We start from the raw sequence: 25,791 nt of genomic DNA, 5'->3' as shown, positions 1-25,791 counted from the left end.
CCGCTCAGTTTCTTACGGAACCGGAAGTGGGGAGCTCGGAGTGAAGGTCGAGCTGTTGGGGGTAAGTGTCTCCTTTGAAGTGTAAATTTGTGCTGCCCGGCTCCCTTTACTCAAACCTCAGGGTGTTGCGAGTGACTGTGGACCTAAAATCCCAGCGCTCGGCCCTCCTACCCCTGTAAATCCAGACGTCGCCGTTACGGGTCGGGTATCTTTCATTTGGGTTTGAATTCGCTACGCGGCTGGTCCCTGCCCTTGGCTTTTCTGCCTTCGGTCCACGTACACACCGCCTTTCACTACATTTTCCTGCTTAAAACGCTTTAGTAGCCCCCCACACACACCCATGTAACGTCCCCTTCCGCGAGGTGGACTCGCGCCCCGCAGCCTCGCCCTCTCGGCCCCTGGAGGGCAGCGCCTGCCGCCCCGCTCCCGGACAGGCCGCGTCCTCTCCCCGGTCCTGGGATTCTTCAGAACCGGCCCCTCTCCGGAACCCCCTTCTTCCCCGCCCCTCTGTCCTCGCGTCTCCTCAGGCCGGTCCTTTTGCTCTCCCGGCTTCCCCTTCGTAGTCAGCCCTTCCTCTCCCCCGGCGTGGGGGGCGGGGAGTGACCTGGGACAGGCGTGTGACACCCAGTGTTCTTCCGTCCCAAGCCCATCTCGCTGGAAAATTTCCTCTTTTGATACGCGGGCATCTTATTCAGTCACCATCTCTGTAAATACGTGGGCGAGGGGGATCAGGAGGAGCAGAGACAGACGGACAGGAATAAAAAACAGAACGAGAAAAGAATGAGGGAGATTCGATGGGAATACAGGGGGTGGCTGAGGACTTGTAAAAGACAGGGAAATGAAAGCGATTAAGCACTGAAATAGGTGAAAAAAATAAAGAAGTAAATTTTTAAAAAGTCGGATCTCCAGGGATGGGAGAGCAACACAGGGCCCTGGGTCAGCGGCGGGATGGGGGTAACAAAGGAGAGGCACTTCACACAGAGTGGGCGAGAGGATGAAAGAGTTGGAAACTTGGGCTGCAGAGCAACGTGGTGCTGGGAGAGAAAGAGGACAAAGTGTGACTAGAAGAGAAGAGGAAGAGAGAGAGAGAGAGCAGGAAGGAAGCGCAGCCATCTGAGATGCCAGATAGGGAGGAGGAAGGGCGTGTAACAGGGACAGAAGGGGTGTCACCCGAAGGGCAGAGAGGGAGCAGGTGGGGGAAGAAAGAGGCAGAAATACATAGAGATTTAGGGTAATCAGAAGGGTTGGGGAGAAAGAGCATCAGGAGGGGGAACAGGTTGCAGAGTTGGGCAGGACAGGTGTGAGGGAGGAAATAGTAGGGCAGGAACAGCAGCAGAGCAGAGGGGAACAAGAAGAGAGACAGAGACAAATAAAAAAATAGGGAGACATAAACCTCATGAAATGGAAACACATTGTAGTGCAGGTAGGTGGTGGGAGCTGGCTGCAGATGGATGGTGAGTTGTTTGGATATGGATGATTAAGTTGTGATACATGATTTGTTATTTTAAAATGTAATTAATTTTTCTTTAATTATACAGATGAGGATGAGAATTGCAGAACTCCTGTCATGTGCATTTTGTAATTATTTGTATCAGAAGATAACTTCCATTTGCAAACCCTGTTTAGCCAGGGGGCAGTGATTTGCTTACTAAGTTGTGAGTTACTCCCTTCCCTTTTCCTGACATGGGGCAGAGGAGTAGGGAGAGGACACCTGGGGCAAGAAATGATTGAATCTGTCACTACATGCTACCTTTTATTTTTTTGTATATTTTTAAAACATTTTTTATTTCTTTAATGTTGTATCTAATTTATTTTTGGCTGTGTTGGGTCTTCGTTGCTGTGCGCAGGCTTTCTCTAGTTGCAGGGAGCAGGGGCTACGCTTCATTGCGGCGCGTGGGCTTCTCATTGCGTTGGCTTCTCTCGTTGTGGAGCACAGGCTCTAGGCGCGTGGGCTTCAGTAGTTGTGGCTCGCAGGTTCTAGAGCGCAGGCTCAGTAGTTGTGGCGCACGAGCTTAGTTGCTCCACAGCATGTGGCATCTTCCAGGAACAGGGCTTGAACCTGTGTCCCCTGCATTGGCAGGCGGATTCTTAAGCCCTGCGCCACCAGGGAAGCCCCTACATGGTACCTTTTAAAAGGAACATTAAAAGTGTTCATTTTTTGTGATGGGTTTTCTTTTCTTTTTCATCTCTTTACATATAATTCTTTTTGTAGCGTGGAATAAATTTTCATTCAGTTTCTACTTCCCTATAAATAATCATTAATTTCTGTAACAAGCTTTGGTGGTCTTCTATAATCATGTCAAGTCATTCTTTTCTAAACATGATATATTGTCAAATTTTTAAAACTTTGACACCACAATTATTAGATGAAAAAACTCACAAATTGTTTCTTTTTAAAATGTGTTTCAGATTTCTTGGAGGCCTGCCTGCTTTCTCCTCTTTATCTTTTGTACTGGAAAAGCTCTTTGGTAGGTTACAAATAATTTTAGACTGTTTTGGTGGACACTTGGTAAAGTTGTCAATGATCTTTTATATTAACAGTCAAATCCTAGTTTTACCAGTTAGTCTAATATTTTGTTTTCTCCTTTTCTTGTGTTCTGCTAAGAGGAAGAGGAGGAAGGGGAAAGCAGAGGAGTCAGGAATGACTCTTTCTCAGGTAAAATCATATTTTCAATTGATTCACAGTCTGTCCTCGTAAAATGCCCTTCTTTGGACTCGTTAATCTTCCCTGACTCTGAAGTATCCTGCCTGACAGTTGTACATCACAGTCACCTGGGTGCTTCCCTCAGTCCCTGTCGTCTCCACTCAGATTTCACACCCATGGATTGGAGATGGGGTGTCAGTGCTCCTGGGCAGCAGGGATTGTTGAGAGACCCCATCTGGATGCACTGTCTGCTCTCTGTCAACCAGGATAAAGAAGCTGCACATGCAAGTCAGGTATTAATATGCACAATACCTGGTAAAATCTGGAAAACAGAACGATAAGGGGGAATTTTTTTTTCCATGGCTAAGAAATTTATTTAACCAAACAATGAAAAACCAATAAAGGGATCAAAGTCAAGAGTGGTCTGATCACAAGGACACTTTCCAGTTTTAGTATACGTGCTGCCGAAGCGAGCACAACAAGGACACTTTGAGGAAGGAAGATTATAGGCTGGCCGATCTCACCCCTAAATATAAATGCAAAAATCTTAAACATAGCATTAGCACACTATGTCATGGGTCTCAATTATTTGTCTCCCCATCCTATGGGAGAATTATACTTCTAATTCTCTATGGGCATCAGGCACGGTCAGAGGACTTGCTTAAGCCAATAAAATGTGAGCAAAAGTGACCCACGCCCTTTTCAAGCCGAAGCTTTAGGAGCCATCCTGTGGTTCTACCATGGATCCTTCTGTGATATGAGTAGGGTGTCCTAGATAAGGACTGCTCTACCCTTTTGGGTTCCAGAATGAAGAAAATGTGAATATTGCAGCCAAAATTTAACCTGAGCACAAAATAAACCCTGTTGCTCCAAAAAGAAAAAAAACAGTGGTCTGATCAGATTTGCGTTTTAGGACATTATATTGGCAGCAGAGTTACCTGATTTCACTTATCTAATTGCCTGAAAGAGACAATAGACATCATTTAGATAGGGATATGTTGAAAAGCTGATCTCTGGTGGCCTCGGCCTACAGAGGCTTGAAGCAGAATCTCAGCTCCCAGGTGGAGGTTGAAGTCAGGTCGTGGCAGTGAGAGTGCTGAATCCTAGCCCCTAGACCACGAGGGCCAGTGGCCATTGACAAGGCCCCTGGCCCGAATTCGTTCATAGAAACGAATTGCGACAGACGGAAAGTAGTGAAACAAGTAAAGTGTTTATTAGGAGGCAAAAGAGTACGTCTGAATAGACATACACGGGCAGGCTCAGAGAAAGAGTCATACCTTTGTGGTAGTTTGAATCACTTACATAGGGCATTTCTTCTGGGTTTCCTCTGGACAGTCATCTTGCTTTGTCTGGCTCCGAGTCTGTATTTGGTTTATCCCAGGGTCCTCTCCTGTGTGTGCACGAGTCTCTCAGCCAAGGTGGATTCTAGCGAAGACGCATTAAGGGGAAATTTGTTCTGACTTACTCAGAGACTCAGTTGAAGCTAAAGGAGCAAGTCACTGACTTAATCTTAATGAATGGGAATGGAATGGAAAGTTCAGAACCTTACATCAGTGACAGAGGGTGTTTTCTTCCATCCTTGAATTTAAACCATGAAATCAACCTAAATCTCTGACAGTTGGACATTCTTTAAATCACCTTCATCACCTCCATTCCTCAGAGGCTGACTTTACCTGTGGATTGTATCCTTTGAGACAGAAGTTTTTACCTTTAATGTAGGTAAGGTTCCAGCTTCATTCTTTTGCTAGTAGGTATGTATTTTCTCAGCACCATTTCTTATTGAGACTATCCTACCTTTTGTGTAGTCTTGGCACCCTTGTCTATGCATTTTACATATATTCCAAGGATTATTTGAGTTTTCTAATCTGTTCCATTGGTTTATGTATCTGTGTTTATGCCAGTACCACATCATGTTGATTACTTTGTAATAGGTTTTAAAATCTAAAAATGACTGCCTTCCTCTTCTTTTTCAAGAGTATTTTGGCTGTTCGCTGCCTCTTGACATTCCCTATGAATTTTAGCATTTTTTTCTATTACTGCAAAAATTGCCTTTGAAATTTTATATAGGGATTCCGTTGAATCTGTAGAACACTTTGGGTAATTTGTTCATTTTGTTCTTTTTTTTTCTTTTTCTTTTGGCTGCTTCACAGGGCTTGCAGGATCTTAGTTCCCCAACCAGTGATTGAACCTGTGACCCCTGCAGTGGAAGCTCGGAGTCCTAACCACTGGACTGCCAGGGAATTCCCTAATTTGGTCATTTTAAAAATACGAAGTTCCCAGGGCTTCCCTGGTGGCGCAGTGATTGAGGGTCCGCCTGCTGGTGCAGGGGGCGCGGGTTCGTGCCCCGGTCCGGGAGGGTCCCGCGTGCCGCGGCGCGGCTGGGCCCGTGGGCCATGGCCGCTGGGCCTGTGCGTCCGGAGCCTGTGCTCCGTGGCGGGAGAGGCCGCAGCGGTGGGAGGCCCGCGTGCCACAAAAAAAAAAAATATATATATATATATATATGAAGTTCTCAATCCATGAGTACAGGGTGTTTCCATGTATCTCTATGCACTTTTTTTTAGAACGTTTAGTACTTTTCAGTGTACAAGTCTTGCACCTAGTTGGCTGATCTTTTCCTAAGGATTCTGTAGGATTGTTCTCTGATTTTCTGTTGACATTGTTCATTGTATATGCAGCTGATTTTCATGTGCTGACTATTTATGCTGCAACTTTTTTAAAGTTGTTTTTTGAGGTAGTAGTTTTCTCTTGGAATCTTTTTGCTTTCGATATAGAAAACCTTGTCACCTACAAAAAAAAGATAATTTTACTTCTTTTTCAGTTTGGATAACTTTGAATTTTTTTTCGTTTTTCAATAACTCTAGCTAACTTGTTCAATAGTTTCTTGAACAGTAGTGCAGAGTATGCATCTTTCTCCTTTGCTGTTGTTTGATTTAGCAGTGTGGACTTCCCGTTTAATACATCTTTGACTACCTGTTATAGATTTTGGCATGTTGTTTTTATTTTCATTCAGATATTTAAAAAATTTCCTTGTCATTTCTTCTTTGACCCATTGCTTCTTTAAGAATGAGCTGTTTAATTTCCACTTTTGGAGCATTTTCCTGTTTTCATTCTGATCTTTATTTCTGGTATCATTTCACTGTGGTTAAAGAAGATACTTTTTATGATCTGAATCTTCATAAATTTGTTAAGATTTGTTTTATTGTCTAGCATGTGGTCTGTCATGGAGAACGTTTCACATGTGCTTGAGAAGGATGTGTTTGCTGCTGTTGGGTGGAGTGTTCTGAACATGTTTGTTAGGTACAGTTGTTCTACAGTGTTGTTCAAGTGCTCTGTTTCCTCATTGATCTTTTGGTTTCCATGCATTGGTAAAACTCAGGTATTGAAATCTGATACTAATATTGTGCTGTTATCTATTTCCAATTTTATTTCTGTTAAGAGCTTCTTCATTTTGGGGGGAGCTCTGATGTTAGGTGTATACATACTTGTAATCGTTATAGCTTCTTGGTAGATTTACCCTTTTCTCATTTCATAATGTATTTTGTCTCTTGTGTTAGTTTTTTCCTTAGTTTATTTTGTCTGATACTGTGCAGTCACCCCTGCTCCCTTTAGGATTGAATATCTTTTTCCATCCTTTCACTTTTCGCCTTTCCATGTCCTTAGATTTGTGAATGTTCACAGTTGCAGCTCTGACACACTCTCTGTGTGTCTCTTGCTCTCTGTTTTCCTCCTGTTACTTCTGCTAGTCGTCCCTGCTCAGGCACACTGTACAGTGGTGAAAGGCAGGAGCCCTGGCCAGCCCGCTTCACTCCACTGTAACTTCAGCAGGAATTAATCAAGTGTTTCCTTCTGATCATGATGTTTGATGGAATATTCTTGCTTAATAACAATATTTTTTTTCCTTTTTTTTTTTTTTGCGGTATGCGGGCCTCTCACTGTTGTGGCCTCTCCCGTTGCAGAGCACAGGCTCCGGACACGCAGGTTCAGCGGCAGCGGCTCACAGGCCCAGCCGCTCCACAGTATGTGGGATCTTCTCAGACCGGGACACGAACCAGCAGACGGACTCTCAACCACTGCGCCACCAGGGAAGCCCTGTCATGATTTTTAGTTGTCCAGTAAGTTTTAAATTTTACTATCATGATAATTTTATTATTAATCTGTGCAAATAATGTATAATAGTAATAACTTTTCCAATTTTGAGTCAGAGTTATTAGTGGAAAAAAAAGAAACTCTTTTGCCTTTGTTAATACCTATCTAAGGCTAAATGGACAAAATCATAGTTTTTAATATAGTTATCATATTGAGGTTGGAATTAAAGTATTCTTCTATTTTTTCATGTCTCTACTGTTATTTTTTAGTAGCCCATTATGGAATTATGTGGACAAATGCAGTTGAGTACGATCGATAACATTTTCGTTGTCTGGAAGATCCTGAAATGCACATGAATAAAAATGATGATGAAAAAATTGTCTGAAAATTAGTCCAGATAATACTCCTTTCATTTCACTTGATATAGTGTTGACATGTGTGTGCATACATTCATGGATGTACAATTCCATGCTTTAGATAAAAGTCATCATGATTCTGAAACTATGTATTTTACCTGTTTGCAGTAGAAATTATATTTTTAATATATTCCATGGCCTTGAATATTTTCTATACTATTATGTTAATGGTTTAAATAGTAATACAGTTACTAATATTTTGTGTGCATATGTGCGTGCACACATGTGTAATGGCCTTTTAGGCCGTTCCACGTTGTTCACCTTGAACTTCATTCACGTTTTCTCAGGGAACTGTCTGGCAATGTACTTTTTTTTTTTTTAAGCTTCCAAGAGCATTTTGTTTATTTAACTTCCTCCTTCTCCTCTCAGTAGCACTTAGTATGAACACAGCATTGTTCTGAGGGCTTTAAGAATATTAATGTGTTTAATTCCCATGCACGAAGTGGATCCTAGTTATTACCCTCATTTTACAGTGGAGGAGCCTGAGGTTCAGAGAGAGGTTAAGAGACTTGCCCAGGGCCACACAGCTGGGATGTGGTGTGGCTGAGACTCGAACCCAGGCAGCCTAGCCCAGAATCTTGAACACACCACCCTGAGCTCTTCCCACAGACAGATTCATGCCGATGTGAGCACTGGGCAGCAGTGGGCCCTGGTGCTTGGTGTGGAGTCATCCTCACTGCCCCTCACACAGCCTGGTGGGGCTGGCACTGCCTTTCCCAGCATGCCCCTGCCTCACTGACGGGGTCCCCAAGCCCCTTTGGTCCAACATAGGGCCCTCCAGACCGTTGGCCACCAGCAGCTCCACCAGGGGACGCTGTGGTCCCATGTGAGCCACTGCGTGTTTCTTAGGTAGCTCCTGTCTGCCCGCCCGTTTCTCCCTCCCTTTGCCAGACAGACTGGCATTTTCCATCCCGTTCACACACCCCTTCCGTGGAAGGGCAGTGACCTGTGGGAAGCCACAGTCAGATGAGGAGGCTTAGGGCAAGGCTCCCTCCAGGAAAACGGGCTCTCCTTCCATCTCCTCTTTTTCCTCTTCCTTCTAAAGGATCCCAAGGGCAGAGGAGGGTGGGGTGGCATTTGAGGGGTGTTGGGAAAGCCCTGAGATTCTGGCAATGTACTTTTAATGCTGTATGTGTTACTTAACTCTTTGATTTTAAACTTCATTTCCAAAGTCCAACCTTCGGACTTCGGCTGCTTGCTGTGTGATTCCTTAGTTTCTTGACCTGAGTCGAGTTTCTCAGTGTCTGACACAGTTTTCTCCTCTGCAGTATCGGAACAGGTCTTTAATGAGCTGTGTTGTTGATAAGTTAATACAAGTAAAACATTTAGAGTAATGCATACCACGTAGCAAGTGTTCAAACAGTGTTCGTCTTTGCTGCTGTTATCATCATGATAGGAGGTTTTGAGCTTTCCTTAAACCCACTGTGGACTCTGTCATCTCTGAAGACACCACTCAGGCTCCTCCAGGTTTAATTACCCTCAGTGTGTAGAACATAATATCTAACACTTCCATATAGACAACCCGGCATTGAATTTTTATTTGTATCTATTTCATGTATTTCCTACAAAAATGATAAATCTATATCTATTTGAAGGATATCGTAATCTCTATGACAAAGCATAAGAAATTAAAATTAGACACACGAGTAGCTCCAAATACCTTTAAATGACTTTCAGAATACATACTTTTGCATAGCACAGGGAGATCAGCTTGGTGCTTTGTGACCACCTAGAGGGGTGGGATAGGGAGGGTGGGAGATGCAAGAGGGAAGAGATATGGGGATATATGTGTATGTATAGCTGGTTCACTTTGTTATAAAGCAGAAACTAACACACCATTGTAAAGCAATTATACTCCAATAAAGATGTTTTAAAAAGAAGAATACATACTTCAACCTAATTGATCTTTTCACCTCTACTCATTTTATATGCAAATAAGAACTCTGCTCATGGCCCCTTGGCGAAATGTTTTTTTTTATTTAAGGCACGGTTGACCTTCAAGGATGTGGTCATCGAATTCTCTCCAGAAGAGTGGGAATGCCTGGACCCTGCTCAGAGGGCCTTGTATAGGGACGTGATGGTGGAGACCTACAGGAACCTGATCTCTGTAGGTGAGGATAACTTCCCTCCAAAAGTTGGGAAGGTAGTTTTGCATTTACCATTGTTTGCCTTTGGGGATCGCCTGCCTTCCTTAACTGAACTCAGAGTCATGTTGACCGGGCAAGAAAAGTTTTGTGAGGTAGCATCAGGAGTTTTGGGGTTGTTTTTTTTAATTTTTTTTTTCAGTTTTATTTATTTATTTATTTATTTATGGTTTCGTTGGGTCTTGGTTGCTGTCCGCGGGCTTTCTCTAGTTGCAGTGAGCAGGGGCTTCTCTTCGTTGTGGTGCGCGGGCTTCTTGTTGTGGTGGCTTCTCTTGTTGCAGAGCTTGGGCTCTAGGTGCGTGGGCTTCAGTAGTTGTGGCTCACAGGCTCTAGAGCGCAGGCTCAGTAGTTGGGGCGCACGGGCTTAGTTGCTCCGCAGCATGTGGGATCTTCCAAGACCAGGGCTCGAACCCGTGTCCCCTGCATTGACAAGCGGATTTTTAACCACTGCGCCACCAGGGAAGTCCCAGGGAAATCCTAGCATCAGGAGTTTAAACATGCCCTTTCTTCAGATGATCTGGCCACTTCATGATATGCCAGGAGTTTTTCCAGTGCTTGAGTACGTCTAATGCCCAAGTGGAAACTTTTAAAATATTTCATTCCCTGTGCTCTACCCCTGTGCTTTTGATTCAGTACTTCTTGGCAGAGAGCTGGATATCTGTATGTTGCATTGTCCCCTCTGCACTGAGAAGGAGGCAGGCAGTGGCTGAATTTGTGAAACGTTTTTCCAGACCCATCTGTAATGTCCTCACTCTCATGTGAACGGAGAGCTGGAATTCTGGAAAAGCCACAGCAGTTGACATTTCTTTCAATAGGCAGGAATTTCTATTTTTGATGTGAGTGTTATTTGCGTATTTGAGGAAGAGGAAGCGCTCTGGACTGTGAAGAGTGACATGAAAATAGCAAAAAACCAAATGGGTGGGAATGAATCGAAATTTGAGCACAGATCAGATCTCAGAAGGGCAGAGAGGAAGCCACAGCATTAGTAGTGTTTGGGAAAGTCTACCCAGATGGAGAGTACTTTGGGAAAACAGAAGTTTATTTGTTGTCAAGTCTGAGAGGAAATTTTTCTTCTCCCTGAGTTATCACTGTCTCTCAACATGTAAAATGTATCATGTCACCCTCCACTGGTGCAGGAGCTCCATCAGCAACAAAGGCAAAGTCTTTATCATGGTCTACATCACTTGGCCATTTGGCTTCTGTGGACTTGTTATTCTTTGATTTTGAGAGTCACAAAGAGGGTTGTTTTAAAGAAGGGTCTATTGCTCCCTCAGCTCTCCTTTTGGACTTGATTCCCTTCAATGCTCAGTTCTCAGTTCTGGCACCTCAGAACCTGCATGGAGCTGTCTCAAGCCCTGTCTGCTTGTTTAGATCCCTCAGCCATTTTTTCTGTTCTGACTTGGCCACACATATCACGGATGTGTGTAATAGAGAGGTGCGTTAGGCCTTCTCTAACTGTTACTTAGGAAAACTGTAAAGACAGTGGACAGAGAGATCCTCTTTTTAATCCCTAGTCCCTCCTGGGGAGAACATATGAATCTTTCTGACTAGCTTGGAATCTGTGGGTCAAGCTCATGGTTCCATGTCAAGGACTCATAATATCTGAACCCCATATCTCGTGTTTTTTTCCTCTGTTAGTGCTCTGCCTTGTAGGGAAATATATATTCTTTCTGATTTCATATTCTCCCACATTTGCATGATTTTGCCTGTGAAACTTATTTTGAAATACATACTCCCAGGGTCTGAAATTTTATCCCATTTCTTTGCTGTGATAATGTACCTGCAGTTAATGGACAACTTCTGCTGGACACTGTGGAATGGGTTTACTGTGTTACATTAAATTCTTTTTTAAAACTAAATTTATTTATTTTATTTATTTAATTTTGGCTGCGTTGGGCCTTCGTTGCTGTGCACGGGCTTTCTCTAGTTGCGGCGAGCGGGGGCTACTCTTTGTTGCAGTGCACGGGCTTCTCATTGCGGTGGCTTCTCTTGTTGTGGAGCATGGGCTCTAGGTGTGCAGGCTTCAGCAGCTGTGGCTCACAGGCTCTAGAGCGCAGCCTCAGTAGTTGTGGCACACGGGCTTAGTTGCTCTGCAGCATGTGGGATCTTCCCGGACCAGGGCTCGAACTTGTGTCCCCTGCACTGGCAGACGGATTCTTAAGCATGGCACCACCAGGGAAGTCCCAACATTAAATTCTTGATGGCAAATACTTTCCCTCATTTTTGCAATATTTCCTGCTACGTAGAGAATCACCACTATAAGCTAGTTAGTAGCGGGGTGAGCATGTTCTAGGATGCAAAATAAAGACCCTGATTGATAAGTCTTTCCAGTTCTTTTTCTGGTTATGAGGAATGTTATCAAAGCATGTCTCAATAGCACTGTGACAATGTTGTTTACATATACTACTGATCATCCCCTTTGATCCTCAAGAAATGGTATAGGAATTTCTCCTAGAGATAACGTTGTCCAAGTTCACATCCTCAAGTTAGGCTATTGACTAAACTGTTGTTGATGCCATATTTTTTGTCACCTGTGTGCCCACTGTTCATTCCACATCCACCCTTAATTTTGCAGCATCTTAATGAGAGAGCTTGGGAATTCCCTGGCAGTCCAGTGGTTAGGACTTTCACTGCCGAAGGCGCGGGTTCAATCCCTGGTGAGGGAACTAAGATTCCACAAGCCACGCCGTGGTCAAAAAAAAAAAAAAAAATTGAGACAGCTTATGAAGTGGAGTGATACCTTCAGTGATGAACCATCATTTGTTTTGTTTACGGCACTGCTACTTTCATTTGGTACTTTTCTATGCATAATAAATGGTCTTGATTTTATTTCTTTAATCATCAGGTCTGTGTATTTGATGTTGCTCTTAGTGGTTTTGTTTCCTGTTTTCCATGTGTGGTTGGTTGATTGGGGAAGAGCCAGCCCCCTTATGGTAGAATTGGTGATTAGTTCTTTATATAGTCTTGATATTCTACTACGGCGTAGATCATTTGTAAATATTTTCTCCCATACAGTAGATTACTTTTGACTCTACTGAGTGTGCTCTAATGCACAGTAGTTTATAACTTTGAGGTAGTTCAAATTGCTGCTTTTACTTTGTCACCTGTGATTTTTGTGTTATGTCTGATAAATCATTGGTGAATGCAATGTCAGAAAGCTTTTCCTGTATGTTTACTTCTAGCAGTTTTATACATTTTGGTCTTTGGTTTAGGTCTTTCATTAGTTTTGTATATCATATAAGTTAATGGTCCAACTTAACTGTTCTGTATTTGGATAACTGGTTTTCTCCACATCTTTTTTTTAATAGACTGCCCTTCCCCTCTTGAGTTGTCTTGACCGCCTTGTACAACATCATTTGACCATGTACAAGAGAATTTTTTTTTGACGTCTCTGTACTATTCCACCAGTCTCTCTGTCTTTATCTCTGTACCACACTGTTGTGATTAGTGTAGGTATGGAGTAAGTTTTGAAGTAAAGACATGTGAGACCTATGACTTTGTTCTTTTCAAGCTTATTTTGCTGTTCAGCATCTTTTGAGATTCCAAATGAATCTGTAGGGTGTATTTATCTATTTCTTCAAGAAATGCTATTGGGATTTTACTAGGGAGTGGGTTGAATCTGTTGATCACTGTGGGTAATATTGACATCTTGACACTATTGACTTCAAATACATGAATTTAGGATATCCTTGCATCAATTTGTGTCTTTTCTAATATTTTTAGTCATGTTTTTAGTTTATGGTGTACACATCTTTCTGTCCTTTTATAAGGTTATGCCCAAGTGTTTAGTTTTATTTTATTTATTTACTTATTTTAAAATTTTATTTGTTTTTATTTGGTTGCACCAGGTCTTAGTTGCTGCTCGCCGGCTCCTTAGTTGTGGCAGGCAGGCTCCTTAGTTGTGGCATGCATGTGGGATCTAGTTCCCTGACGAGGAATTGAACCTGGGCCACCTGCATTGGGAGCGTGGAGTCTTAACCACTGCGCCACCAGGGAAGTCCCCTTGTTTTATTTTTTGATGTTATTGTAAATGGAATTGTTTTCTCAATTTCTTTCTTGATTTTTCATTGTTAATATATAGAAACACAATTGATTTTTGTGTGTTCATTTAATATCTTGTAATTTTTCTGAGTTCATTCATTATTTCTAAGCAGATTTTTAGCAGGATCTTCATGGTTTTCTACATATTACATCATGTTGCTTTTAAACACATGATTTTGTTTCGTTTTCTATTTTAATACTTCTATGTCTTTTTATGCCTATTTGTTCCTGCTAGGATTTCCAGGAATAAGCTTTTAGAAATAGAGCAGGTATCCTCTTCCAGTTTCTGATTTAGAAAGAATGCTTTCAGTCTTTGACCAGTGAGCCTGATGTTAGCTGTTGGCAGTTAATATATGTCCTTCAGTGTGCTGCGGTAGCTTTTTAAATTCCTTGTTTATTGAGTGTTTTTATCATGAAAGCCTGTTGACTTGTGTTATATGGTTTTTACTGCATCAGTTGAGATGGTCATTTTGTTTCATTCTGTTAATGTACTGTTTTACAGCAAAAGTTTACGTATCTTGAACCATCTTACTTTTCAAGAATATATCACCTTATTTTATATAATCCTTTTAGTGTGGTGTTAATTTTAGTTTACTTTTTTTAATTAAGTAATTAATCAATTGATTTATGACTCTGTTGGGTCTTCGTTGTTGCGCGTGGGCTTTCTCTAGTTGTAGTGAACAGGGGCTACTCTTTGTTGTGGTGTGCGGGCTTCTCATCGCGGTGGCTTCTCTTGTTATGGAGCACAGGCTCTAGGTGAGTGGGCTTCAGTAGTTGTGGCATGTGGGCTAAGTAGTTGTGGCTCACAGGCTCTAGAGCACAGGCTCAATAGTTGTGGTGCATGGGCTTAGTTGCTCCGCGGCGTGTGGGATCTTCCCAGACCAGGGATTGAACCCATGTCCTCTGTATTGGCAGGCGGATTCTTAACCAGTGCCCTAGCTGAGAAGTCCCCCATTTCCTTTTGATGGCCTTATTCTAGTTTTTCCTTCAGGTTTCAGCTAAGGACAGTCTTGCACATCTCATGGAATATTATATCTGTTCTTTGTGAAAATATGCATGGAAATGGGACTCAGGGAATATTGAATTTGATACCCTACATAGCAAATAATGTAATAGATGTACAACTGCTTTATATCTAAAATATTCTATTCGCTCTCTTTTTAAATCTCTTTCATTTTGGCCGCATACCCATAGGATAACTTCCACAGTTAAAAATTGAACAGTACTGTGTTACTTGCTAAGCCAATTTTTCTTTTCTTTTAACCTCATTTTTAGTTGTCTCATACAGTTTTATTCACACATATATGCAGTCACAAGGAGTGATACCCCATGTTTATTATTCCCTGTGCTTCACTGAGGCCCTTATCAGTCCTGGTCTTTCTTTACATGGTCCCTTGATGCTGACAGAAACACTGTCATTTGCTCCCATATTTAAGTTGTTCTCCTGATCTCCCCAGTTTCCACAGCATTTCTTCAGCCATCACTCCACCTTTCTCATTACTCACACTGTAAAAATGATCCCCTTTCATCCACTGAACAACTTTCTCAGGATACGACTTAAATTAACATGTGCAACCGTGATGACTCAGAAACCATTTGAAGGAGGGATTGCTGAATAACAGTATTAGTTACACAGCTCACTTCTTGTTGCATCTCCTTTGAGTTTTCCTTTCAAAACTACTGGTATTTGTATGTTGAGTCTTAATTTGTATATGCTTTGTGGTTATGGTGGAAAAACTTTTCTTTGAGAGCTAATACAAGTTTTTCCAATTGAATGTTTTGTCACAGTGTGTTTGCAGGTAGGCTGCCCTAAACTTAAGTTGAATTATGTGTAATCACTGTTTCTTTAGTAAAGAATCCTATTCATTAGTGTTCCTAAAAATCTTTAACATCATGGTTGAGAAGTTTCATAACTGTGTTTGGTAAAAGTATTACTTTTGGTGTAACATCATATATTCACCATGAAACATTTATTCATGCAGTGTAATGAGTAGTATACCTATGGTCCTTTTTATCTTGTAGATCTCTCTCATATACACGTGATCAAGAAATTACAACTAAAATCAAACACTGATGTAGGAGAAATATTCCCAACAGTGATGTTGGGAAGCCATGGAAGCTGTGAAATCAAGCATTTTTACCTACAGGAAATACAGGAGAATATGCATGACCTTGGGGGTCAGTGGAGAGATGATGAAAGAAATTACAAAAATATCCCTACATCCCCTAATGAAGATATCACTTATAGAAGAGTTCGACATGGTGGAAGGGATTCAGGAAAGAAGCCGATTGCAAATAGGCTGGCATTATGCTTTTCGGAGGAACTGCGTATGTTTAAAAGTAAACAGAAAATCTATGAATTTCATCAAGCTGATAAGAGCATCAGCAATAGTACCTCATTTTCACCATCTCAAGAAATTTCTCCTACTGGCCAATCCACAATTTCTAATATACATGGGAGTGATTTTATGCATCTTTCAATACTGACAGAAGACCAGAAAGCACACAGGGCAAGTCCTTACAAATGTAATAAGTATGGGAAAACCTCTCCTAAAGGCTCAAACCTCAGTAGATATCAGAGAATCCACACAGGAGAGAAATTGCGTAAATGTGATGTGTGTGACAAAGTCTTTAGTCGAAATTCACACCTTGTAAGTCATAAGAGGGTTCATACTGGAGAGAAACCTTATAAATGTAATGAGTGTGGCAAGAGGTTTAGTCAAAATTCACATCTTACAAGTCATCAGAGAATTCATACTGGAGAGATGCCTTATAAATGTAATGTGTGTGGGAAGACCATTTATTCTGCCTCAGGCCTCAGGAGACATATGATAATCCATAGAGAAGCTAAACAATATAAATGTGATGTATGTGGCAAAGTCTTTAATCAGAATGCAGTCCTTGCAGTTCATCACAGAATTCATACTGGAGAGAAACCTTACAAATGTGGTGAATGTGGCAGTGTCTTTAGTCAAAAAACACACCTTACAAGTCATCTGGTAACTCATACTGGAGAGAAACCTCACAAATGTAATGAGTGTGGCAAGTTTTTTCGGGATAAGAGAACCTTTACAAGGCATCAACAGATTCATACTGCAGTGAAACCTTACAGATGTAATGAGTGTGGGAAGTTCTTTCGTGAGAAGCCAACCCTTACAAGGCATCAGCAAGTTCACACTGGAGAAAAACCTTACAAATGTAATGAGTGTGGCAGAGTCTTTAGTCAAAATTCAAACCTTGCACGTCATCAGAGAATTCATAATGGTGAGAAACCTTACAGATGTAATCAGTGTGGCAAGCTCTTTAATCGAAAAGGAAACCTTGCAGTTCATCAGAGAATTCATACTGGAGAGAAGCCTTACAAATGTAGTGAGTGTGGCAAAGTGTTTAGTAAAAATTCAAACCTTGTGTGTCATCAGAGAATTCATACTGGGGAGAAACCTTACAAATGTAATGAGTGTGGCAAAGTCTTTCGTTACAAACAACGTCTTCGAATTCATCACAGACTACATAATGGATAGAAACCTTGCAAATGTATCGAGTGTGGAAAAGCCTTTACTCAGGTCTCAACCTTTGCTACACATCAGAAAATCCATACTTAAGAAAAACCATATAAATGTATGTGGAAAGGTCTTCAAAATTCAAACTTGAAAAAAATATTAAAATGTGAAAATTCACACCTTACAATTCTTTGGCGAAATCACAATGGGGAGAAACTACAAGTATCATGAGTGTTGTAAAGTTTTTGTGTGTGCAGCCTCTCTTACCGCCAGATAATCTATAATGGAAAGAAACCTTGCAAGTATAATGACTGTCTACATGTGTTTAATCAAAATTCATACCTTATAACCTGCCCAAGAATTCATACTGGAGAGAAACCTTGCAAATGTAATGAGTGTGGCAAATTCTTCAGTGTGCTTTTAAGCCTAACTGAACATCAGGTAATCCATGATCTTGAGAGAGTTTAACAGTGTAGTGAAGTGTCAAGGCATTTAGTAGGTGTCCACATTTTCGGCTTTATTAGAATACTTATTCTGGAAAGAAACCAGATAAATGTAATTATTGTGGCCAGGTCTTTAGAAAAGGAATTTATTCACCAAGTAATTCATTCTGGAGATTACCTCACAGATGTTATGAATGGGAAAACCTTTCCTTGGGGCTAACAGCTCACCAGGCATCAGATAATTTGTGCTGGATTGTTATGAAATTATTCCTCGTACGTTTGCATCTTTGCCACTGTACTATTGTCTGTCCCAGAGAAATCCCTGTTTGAGGTGGGAGCACTTTCCGCACTTCTCATAGACTCTGCCTCTTAGTCTCAAGCAGCAAAATACCCCTCTTATTGTTTCCTGGTGCCAGGACTACCTGCTTAGCATTTTGTAACAGTGTTTGGGGGAGAAGGTGACAGCCAGTCTCTGTGATGTGTTTGTGATTCGGACGTAACCGTTTTCTAGAACTGCAACATAACTTCAGCGGAAGTGCAAGGATAGTGCACACTTTGTGTGGTGAGAACGTTTCTGCAAAACTTTGTTTCCAGTTGCCAATTCCCTCAAACAACTACAAGTTGCTAATGAACATCACTGCAGTGTAGCAGAGACTCTTCCTTTTCCTTGACCCCTTATTTTCTTAGTTTACACATTTTTCTTTTACTTTCTTGAGCTTTCACCAATATGATATTACATTTTAAATTTCAATTTCATTTGTAATTTTCTAGTATATAGAATTGTGATCGATTTTTGCATGTTCTACTTGTGTCCTGATACCTTGTAAATTATTCTTTTTCCAGAAATGTTTGTAGGTTCTTTTGTTTTTCTACATACACCATGTAATTAAATTTCCTATTTATGCTGTACGAAATTACCACAGAGTGCCTTAAGTAAACAGATTTATTCTCTTCTTTTTCTGTCCAGAGTTGTAAATGGACCCAGAGCACTGGGCTCTTTCGGGGGCTTCAGGTCACAATTCGTTTTCTTTCCTTTCCTGAGTTCCAAATATCACTTTCATCCTTATCCTCATGGTCTTCATGTGGGTTTGCACAACACACTCTTAATTAATCAATGCTTTAGTTATCTTCTTTTCATTTGAGCATTTCCTGAACACATCGTTTAAATTAGGCCACCATCTCAGTCTACCATTGTATTAATATATATACCTCTTCATCTTACCTAACACAGTCATATCTTATTTAATAATTGCTGATATTCCCTTATACAGTGTAAGCTCCTGAAGGCAGGTTATTGTATTTCTTCCTACATATTCAGTGATTGGACTCATTCCCCATTGACAGAATGAGTGAATGTACTTTATGAGTGCAAAGACGGTTAGTGTGATGGATAGGATCATAGATCAGTAGGTCAGATGGTCAAATAAATGTGATTATATTTGTGGACTGAAATTTAATTGTCCTGTACTTTACAGCCTAATAATGTTCTGAATATTTGTCATAAATTCTCACACCATAATTTGTTCACACATGAATTTTCCGCAACACGTGCTAAACAGTTGTAGCTCATGAGTGAAGGGATGTCTTCATGAAGTTTTCTTAAGCCACAACATTTTAAATTCAAGATTCTTTCTCAAATGCTCCATTCTGTCCCCATCACTAAATAACAATCCTATTTCTCAGGTCGGACAGTTTCTATTTGTGATAGATTGCCTGGAAAACAGGAACTGAAAGAAACAGGTTTATCATTCTCACCTAACAGGAAGTCCAGAGGGTGCTGTGTTGGATGTGATGGGTCCTCTCCCTTCTTCCTCCATGACCACGTAGTCTTCAGTGTTTTCCTAGCAACTTGGCTGCTGGATGACTAAGGAGAATGACCACTGTGACGTAAAATCCTTTGCAATTTTAGATTTTGTCTCCTTTTCATAGAAATATTAATTTGAGACATCTTTTCCCAATATTTTAATTTGCGTTCAATATCCACCATGATTTTAACATGAAATGTGAATTTTCAAGTTTCGTATTTCTATCTCAAGAACAGAGATAGGTAAAGGGAAAAGGTGTTAGGGCCAGATTGTATCTATGGACTTTGTTCATTTTCCTGATAGTGTAATATTCCGCGTAACACCTGGCCGGTCTGCCCAGTGTTCCAAGTGTTGGGCAAAAAGTATTAGGCCCGTAGTGTTTTCTGACTCACAGATATATTTCCTTGCTGCTCTGATTCTAAACACAGTGAAATAATCCTTCAGTTTTAATATAATTCTGATTCTGGTATCATGATAAGAAATAGAAGAATCCTTTATTTTTTCTGGCCATGCTGTGTGGCTTGTGGGATTTTAGTTCCCAGACCAGGGATCGAACCCTGGGCCCATGGCAGTGAAAGCGCCGAGTCTTAACCACTGGAGCAACAGGGAATTACCCCAGAAGAATCCATTTTGAGATGTTTTCAGTTCGTCATCCTACCTGAAAGTGAGAGATATACCAAAGGCTTGTAGTTCAGAAATATTATTATTATTTTTTGGCTGAGTTGGTGGATCTTTGTTGCTGCGTGTGGGCTATCTCTAGTTGCGGCGACTGGGGGCTACTCTTTGTTGCGGTGCGCGGCTTCTTGTGGCTTCTCGTTGCAGAGCATGGGCTCTGGGTGCGCAGGCTTCAGTAGTTGTGGCATGCTGGCCCAGTAGTTGTGTCTCGCAGACTCAGTAGTTGTGGTTCACAGGCTCTAGAGCGCAGGCTCAGTAGTTGTGGCGCATGAGCTTCGTTGCTCCACGGCATGTGGTATCTTCCCGGACCAGGGCTCGAACCCGTGTCCCCTGCATTGGCAGGGGGATTTTTAACCACTGTGCCATCACGGAAGCCCCATATTTCTTATAAATCACAATATCAGACCCAGAGATGCCGCTTTTAGAAAGGCACCCAAGATGTTTGAAACCACGTATCCACATAAGCATCTTATCCAAGACTCAACGTGCAGTAGACTTCAGAATATACATCTTTGTGAGAATCCACACAGAGCAATATGTTTGCTAATGCTTGAACCTGAAGATCAAAACTGTGGAACAGGTCTTCCCTGGTGGCGCAGTGGTTAAGAATCTGCCTGCCAATGCAGGAGATACGGGTTCGAGCCCTGGTCCGGGGAGATCCCACATGCTGTGGAGCAACTAAGCCCGTGCGCCACAACTACTGAACCTGTGCTCTAGAGCCCACGTGCCACAACTACTGAAGCCTGCGCGCCTAGAGCCCCGTGCTCCACAACAAGGGAAGCCACCACAGTGAGAAGCCTGCACACCGCAGCAAAGAGTAGCCCCTGCTCGCCACAACTAGAGAGCCCACGCACAGCAACGAAAACCCAACGCAGCCAAAAGTAAATAAATTTATTAAAACAAAAAAAACTGGAACGTAGCGTTAACGTTGGAGAAGAAGCATTTAAGTGTAATGAATATTGTAAAGTGTTTCATCAGACATCCACATGTTTGGTATAATAAGAGAATTCTTACAGGTCAAAGTATACAGGTATACTAAACATGAAAACCCTTTTAAGAAACAGTCCGTCCTCAGGGGTCCCCAAAGAACTTATATTTGTGAGAATCCTCACAAATATAATGAATTTGGTGAATATTTTGAGCAATTCTTCAATAGACCACACCTCAGAGAATGCATACTAGGACTAAATCCTTTAGTTGTCTGAGATTAACCTGAGTTATGACATACTTCAGAATAATTACAAATCACAGCATGTTAAAACTTGTGTATGAGAAGAGGAAGGAGATATGTGGAAATGGCCCATTATCTTCAGTGTATGAATAATTATTTGAGTTTTCTTCAAAAGGCTTAATTACTATTTATGTCTTTCAATCTGAAGGTTAAAGTCTGTTGATCTTATGCCTTCATTACAGGCCTTCAATGATTGTTTCTGGGAAGGAAGCAGTAACATAAAGGGGCCAACTTTGTTAGGCATGGTTCCTTCACATCCATGTTCCCTGGAAAAACGAAGACCCTGAATGATCAAATTCAATAGTGTGTGAATTAGTGGCAGGGCGGGGCAGGGAATAATGTACAATTATGACATGACTCATCGTGCTTATTACGTTCAGGGAGCCCTTCTGTGGATAGGCCAGTGTGGGTTATAGGACAGAATCGTCTACCAATTGACCATGAGTAAAGCAGGCAGGACATTAAGGGACTGGGCTTTTCATGGCAGGAGAGTGACAGGTTACTAGGGACTGATTATCAGGTAGATATAATGCACAGGAAAAGTTGGTCACTTTCTCCATTGGATGGTGATAGCAGTCATGTACATCTATGTTTAAAGGAAATTAGTTTTATTCTTTGAAATTGAAGAGAGAACAGTTATGTTGAGAGGAAATTTAACCAAAATAGTATGTGTGTGTATGTGATTCGCCGTTTAAATGCTGCCATTACATTTTGCTATTGTTCTATTCTAAATGTATCATAGGTCTCCTGTTTTAATTCATAAAATCACATGAAATATATATATTACAAATACATACACTGCAAGTATACCCATTACAATCTTCATTCTGAAGTATATTCAGTAAGGTAACTTTCATCTGATTTTCAGGTGTATTTTTTTTTTTACAACAAAATATCAATAGATGCTATATATAAGATTTTACACTTTGTTTTTTTATGTATAATAGAGATCGTTTCAGTATAATGACTTTCTGCACTCTTTTAATACCTTTTTACACATAGCCATGTGTTCCCCTAATTTCTCAGCCCTCTTGCATCAAGGCCAGGTCTTGAGACCAATTTTGCCCAGTTGTTTGTGCATGGAAGTTGTGTGTTTCTCATTTGAATGAGGAAATCATTATTTCTTAAACATCAGGATATCACACCCAGCAATTCTACTTTTGAAAATATACCCAAGAGATTTGAAAAGATTTTTTTCATGAAAACATCTTGTATAGCATTGATGATGTGTGGAATCTAAAATACGACACAAATGAACATACCTAAAAAACAGAGTCACAGGTATAGAGAACAGACTTGTGGTTTGCCCAGGTGGAGGGGGACAGGTAGCAGAGGGTTGGATTAGGAGTTTGGGATTAGCAGATGCAAAGTAATATATAAAATGGATAAACAACAAGGTCCTACTATATAGCACAGAAAACTATATTCAATATCCTGTAATAATCCATAATGGAAAAGAATGTGAAAAAGAATATGTATATGTGTAATTGCATGTGTCATTCCTCTTTGTACATTTTCATGTGACGCAAATTTGAAAACAACCCCTTGATTTATGCAACCTCCAAGCATTTCACTGACGTAAAGGGAGAAATACAAATTAAATATATAACTTGGACAAAACAGTATCTTTGAAAAATGTATATGATCGACAAGATGAGATTCCTCAAAACCTGAAAGTCGAACTGCCATATGACTCAGCCACTCCACTCCTGGGCACATGACTAGGAAAAAAGAAAACGCTAATTTGAAAAGATACAGGCACCTGAACGTTCATAGTATCACAATTTACAGTAGCCAAGATATGGATGCAACCTAAATGTCCATCAACAGATGAATGGATGTGGGGGAGTCCCCTGTTGGCCTAGTGGTTAGGATTCCAACAAACGTGCAATGAGATCTCTGTGAATCGGGAAGAGGAATGTAGTGTGTATATTATTAGCAGGTGGAAAATTGTCGTCTTTCCTAAGCAAGACATCAGGAGTTTACTCTTGAATAAACATGCAGTTTTGTATGAAAGAGTCTGATTCCATATTTGAGGTCTGACTATAGACACCTTTAAGTCTCACTACAAACTGTTCCTCTTCTGCTCATGTGAGCAGGGCAGGCTGATAATAAAGCTGAGTGCGCCTTCCCTTGGCAGTAGTTGTAGGTTCACGCAACGAGCAAGTACCATCACCTCAGCCCGGTCCTGTATCCAGAATAACACAAGCCCATCAGCGTTCTCTGCTCTCTCTAGCCATTTTTAAAAACTTGGGAAGTCTACCCTGCTCTCCCCAGAAGGCCTCATTACGTAACAAACATTTTCCTAACACGTTATTTATTTATTTTTTTGCCGCGCCATATCGCCATGTGGCCTTCAGGATCTTAGTTCCCCAACAAGGGATCGAACCCAGGCTCCCTGCAGTTGAAGCTGAGCTCGGAGTCCTAACCACTGGACCATCAGGGAATTCACTCCTAACACTTTAATGTATGGAGTCATCAGTCCTGCCATCGAATCTAAACTTTGAGTGGGGATCCATCCTTTTCCAATGGAGAAAGCCTAAGTAGAAACTAACAGAGTTAATAATTGGGAGAGTTAATAGGTGAAATTTCTAGTGTATCTATCAAAAACTCCCATTGTGTACGTTCATTCTTAGAGAAAAGTCATGAACATTGATCTTTTTCAATTCTCTCACGACCCCCTACCCCCTTCTGGAAATCACATGTTAGTTCTATGAGTCTCCTTTCACTGTATTTTGCGTTTTTTGTTTTTTAATTTTTTAGATTCCATATATAAGTGAAACCATGTGGTATTTGTCTTTGAGTTTTTTTCTCTTAGCATAGTACCTTCTTCATCCATCCATGTGGTTGCAAATGGCAAGATTTATTTTCTGGCTGAGTAATGTTCCATTCTATATATATACACCACGTTTTCACTATTCATTCGTCCTTCCATGGTGCTCAACCCAGTCTTCACATTAGATGGATGAGGCATTTTGCATAAACATGTTTTGTACCCTCTGACCAGGGATCCCCCTAGTCAGTGTAGGACCCAACCTCAATCATATATATATATATTTTTTAGAAGATGTTGGGGGTAGGAGTTTATTAATTTATTTATTCGTTTTTGCTGTGTTGGGTCTTCGTTTCTGTGCGAGGGCTTTCTCTAGTTGTGGCAAGCGGGGGCCACTCGTCATCGCGGGGCGCGGGCCTCTCACTATCGCGGCCTCTCCTGTTGAGGAGCACAGGCTCCAGATGCGCAGGCTCAGCAGCCGTGGCAAACGGGCCCAGTTGCTCCGCTGCATGTGGGATCTTCCCAGACCAGGGTTCGAACCCGTGTCCCCTGCATCGGCAGGCGGACTCTCAACCACTGCGCCACCAGGGAAGCCCTCAATCATATTTAAGGTGCCCCAGGCGATTCCAATCTGGGTCCATCATTGAGCATCGTGACTCTGAATCCCCCCATTCCTGAGGGCTGAGATCTGGGCTGAGGGTGAGGGCTCTGCTCTGCGTGGGGATGGATCAGGGCTCGTCTGTGACCTGAAGGGGATCGTCGGGTCCAGCTGAGGTGCCCGCTGCTGCTGGGTACGTGAGGGCCTCACCAGGAGGGGAGCGAGGTCTGAAGAAAGGGTGGGAAACTCCTGTGTTGGTCTGTGTGTGGGAGTTACTGTCCTGAGTCCCTCCTGGGACAGTGGGCAGCAGAGGACCATCTGTTCCACATGCTGAGGGCTTCCCTGTGTGTGTGGTGGTGACTCAGGAAGGGGGTGTGTTGATTCTGAGCATTAAACAGCATCTTTTCCACTTTCAGGATAGACCTCTAAACATTCATCTTGTCTAAGGAAGAAGCCCTTAAGAGGCGAAAGAGGAAAGAACTGGAGTCTGCAATGGCTCTTTCTCAGGTAATGTCATATTCTCGGTTGGTTTTTCTGTCTGTCCTTCCTCAAATGCCCTTCTTTGGACTCGGTAAACTTCTCTGACTCTGAAGTATCCTGCCTGACACCTGTACACGCACCGTCACCCAGGTCCTTCCCTCAGGGCCTGATAGCTCCACTTAGATCCCATCTCCCCGTGACCCAGTGACCTGGAACTTGTGAAGAGGCTCCACTGGGTGTAGTCCTGGGCGGGGCTTCACCCCCATGCGTTTAGTCGGGGTGTCAATGCCATTGGCCAGCAGCCACTGCTTAGGGGCCCCATGTGGATGCACTGTCTGCTCTCTGTAAACCAGGATCTAGATGGTGCACGTGAAAGTCGGGTATTAATGTGCACAACACCTGGTAAGATCTGGAAGTCAGGCCAACTAAGGGTAATTTGTTCTGACTTATTCAAAGGCAATTGAAGCTAAGTGGGCAAGTCACTGACTGAACCTTAATGACTGGGAATGGAATGGAAAGTTCAGAACTAGACATCAGTGATAGAGGGTGTTTTATTCCAGCCTGGAATTTGAACCATGAAGTCAACCTAAACCTCTGACCGTTGGAAATTCTTTATATCACTTTCATCACCTCCATTCCTGAGAGGTTGTCTTTTTACTCTGTGGATTGTATCTTTTGACACATAGTATTTACCTTTGATGCAGGTTAAGGACCAGCTTTATTTTTTTGCTTGTAGATATCTAGTTTCTCAGCACCATTTGTTATTGAGACTGTCCTTTCCCATTTGTTTAGTGTTGGCACCCTTTTCTATACATTTTCCATATATTCCAGGGATTGTTTGAGTTTTCGAATCTGTTCCATTGGCTTATGTATCTGCGCTTATGCCAGTACCACATCATCTTGATTACTTTGTAATATGTTTTGAAATCTAAAACTGATGGGCTTGGTCGATGGT

At 41.7% G+C, this 25,791-nt stretch overlaps 1 protein-coding gene across 1 annotated transcript; it reads left to right on the top strand.

The window, feature by feature from the left end:
- The first annotated feature begins 73 nt into the window (after nt 1-73).
- On the top strand, nt 74-18,228 carry LOC111180988 (uncharacterized). The gene is made up of 5 exons (XM_022585949.2): nt 74-2,468; nt 2,606-2,937; nt 6,601-6,756; nt 9,131-9,257; nt 15,354-18,228. Exons 1-5 carry the CDS (start codon nt 2,297-2,299, stop codon nt 16,850-16,852), a joined length of 2,286 nt encoding a protein of 761 aa, XP_022441657.2. The 5' UTR covers nt 74-2,296; the 3' UTR covers nt 16,853-18,228.
- The last annotated feature ends 7,563 nt before the right edge of the window (nt 18,229-25,791 follow it).

This window comes from Delphinapterus leucas, chromosome 20, assembly GCF_059928025.1.
Source record: "Delphinapterus leucas isolate spDelLeu-1000000601 "Yukka" chromosome 20, BTC_Dleu_Yukka2, whole genome shotgun sequence".
In the NCBI taxonomy this organism is placed as follows: Eukaryota; Metazoa; Chordata; class Mammalia; order Artiodactyla; family Monodontidae; genus Delphinapterus; species Delphinapterus leucas.
The sequence above is the reverse complement of the archived record's forward strand: the minus strand, read 5'-3'. Positions and strand labels throughout refer to the sequence as shown.

What these genes read in the sequence shown, in the direction of transcription:
- LOC111180988 (XM_022585949.2), top strand. Translation starts at nt 2,297, where the DNA reads ATGTCAAGTCATTCTTTTCTAAACATGATATATTGTCAAATTTTTAAA. An exon ending in TGTACTGGAAAAGCTCTTTG is followed by an intron (nt 2,469 to 2,605) that starts GTAGGTTACAAA and finishes TGTTCTGCTAAG; the next exon opens with AGGAAGAGGAGGAAGGGGAA. An exon ending in AAGCTGCACATGCAAGTCAG is followed by an intron (nt 2,938 to 6,600) that starts GTATTAATATGC and finishes CTCCCGTTGCAG; the next exon opens with AGCACAGGCTCCGGACACGC.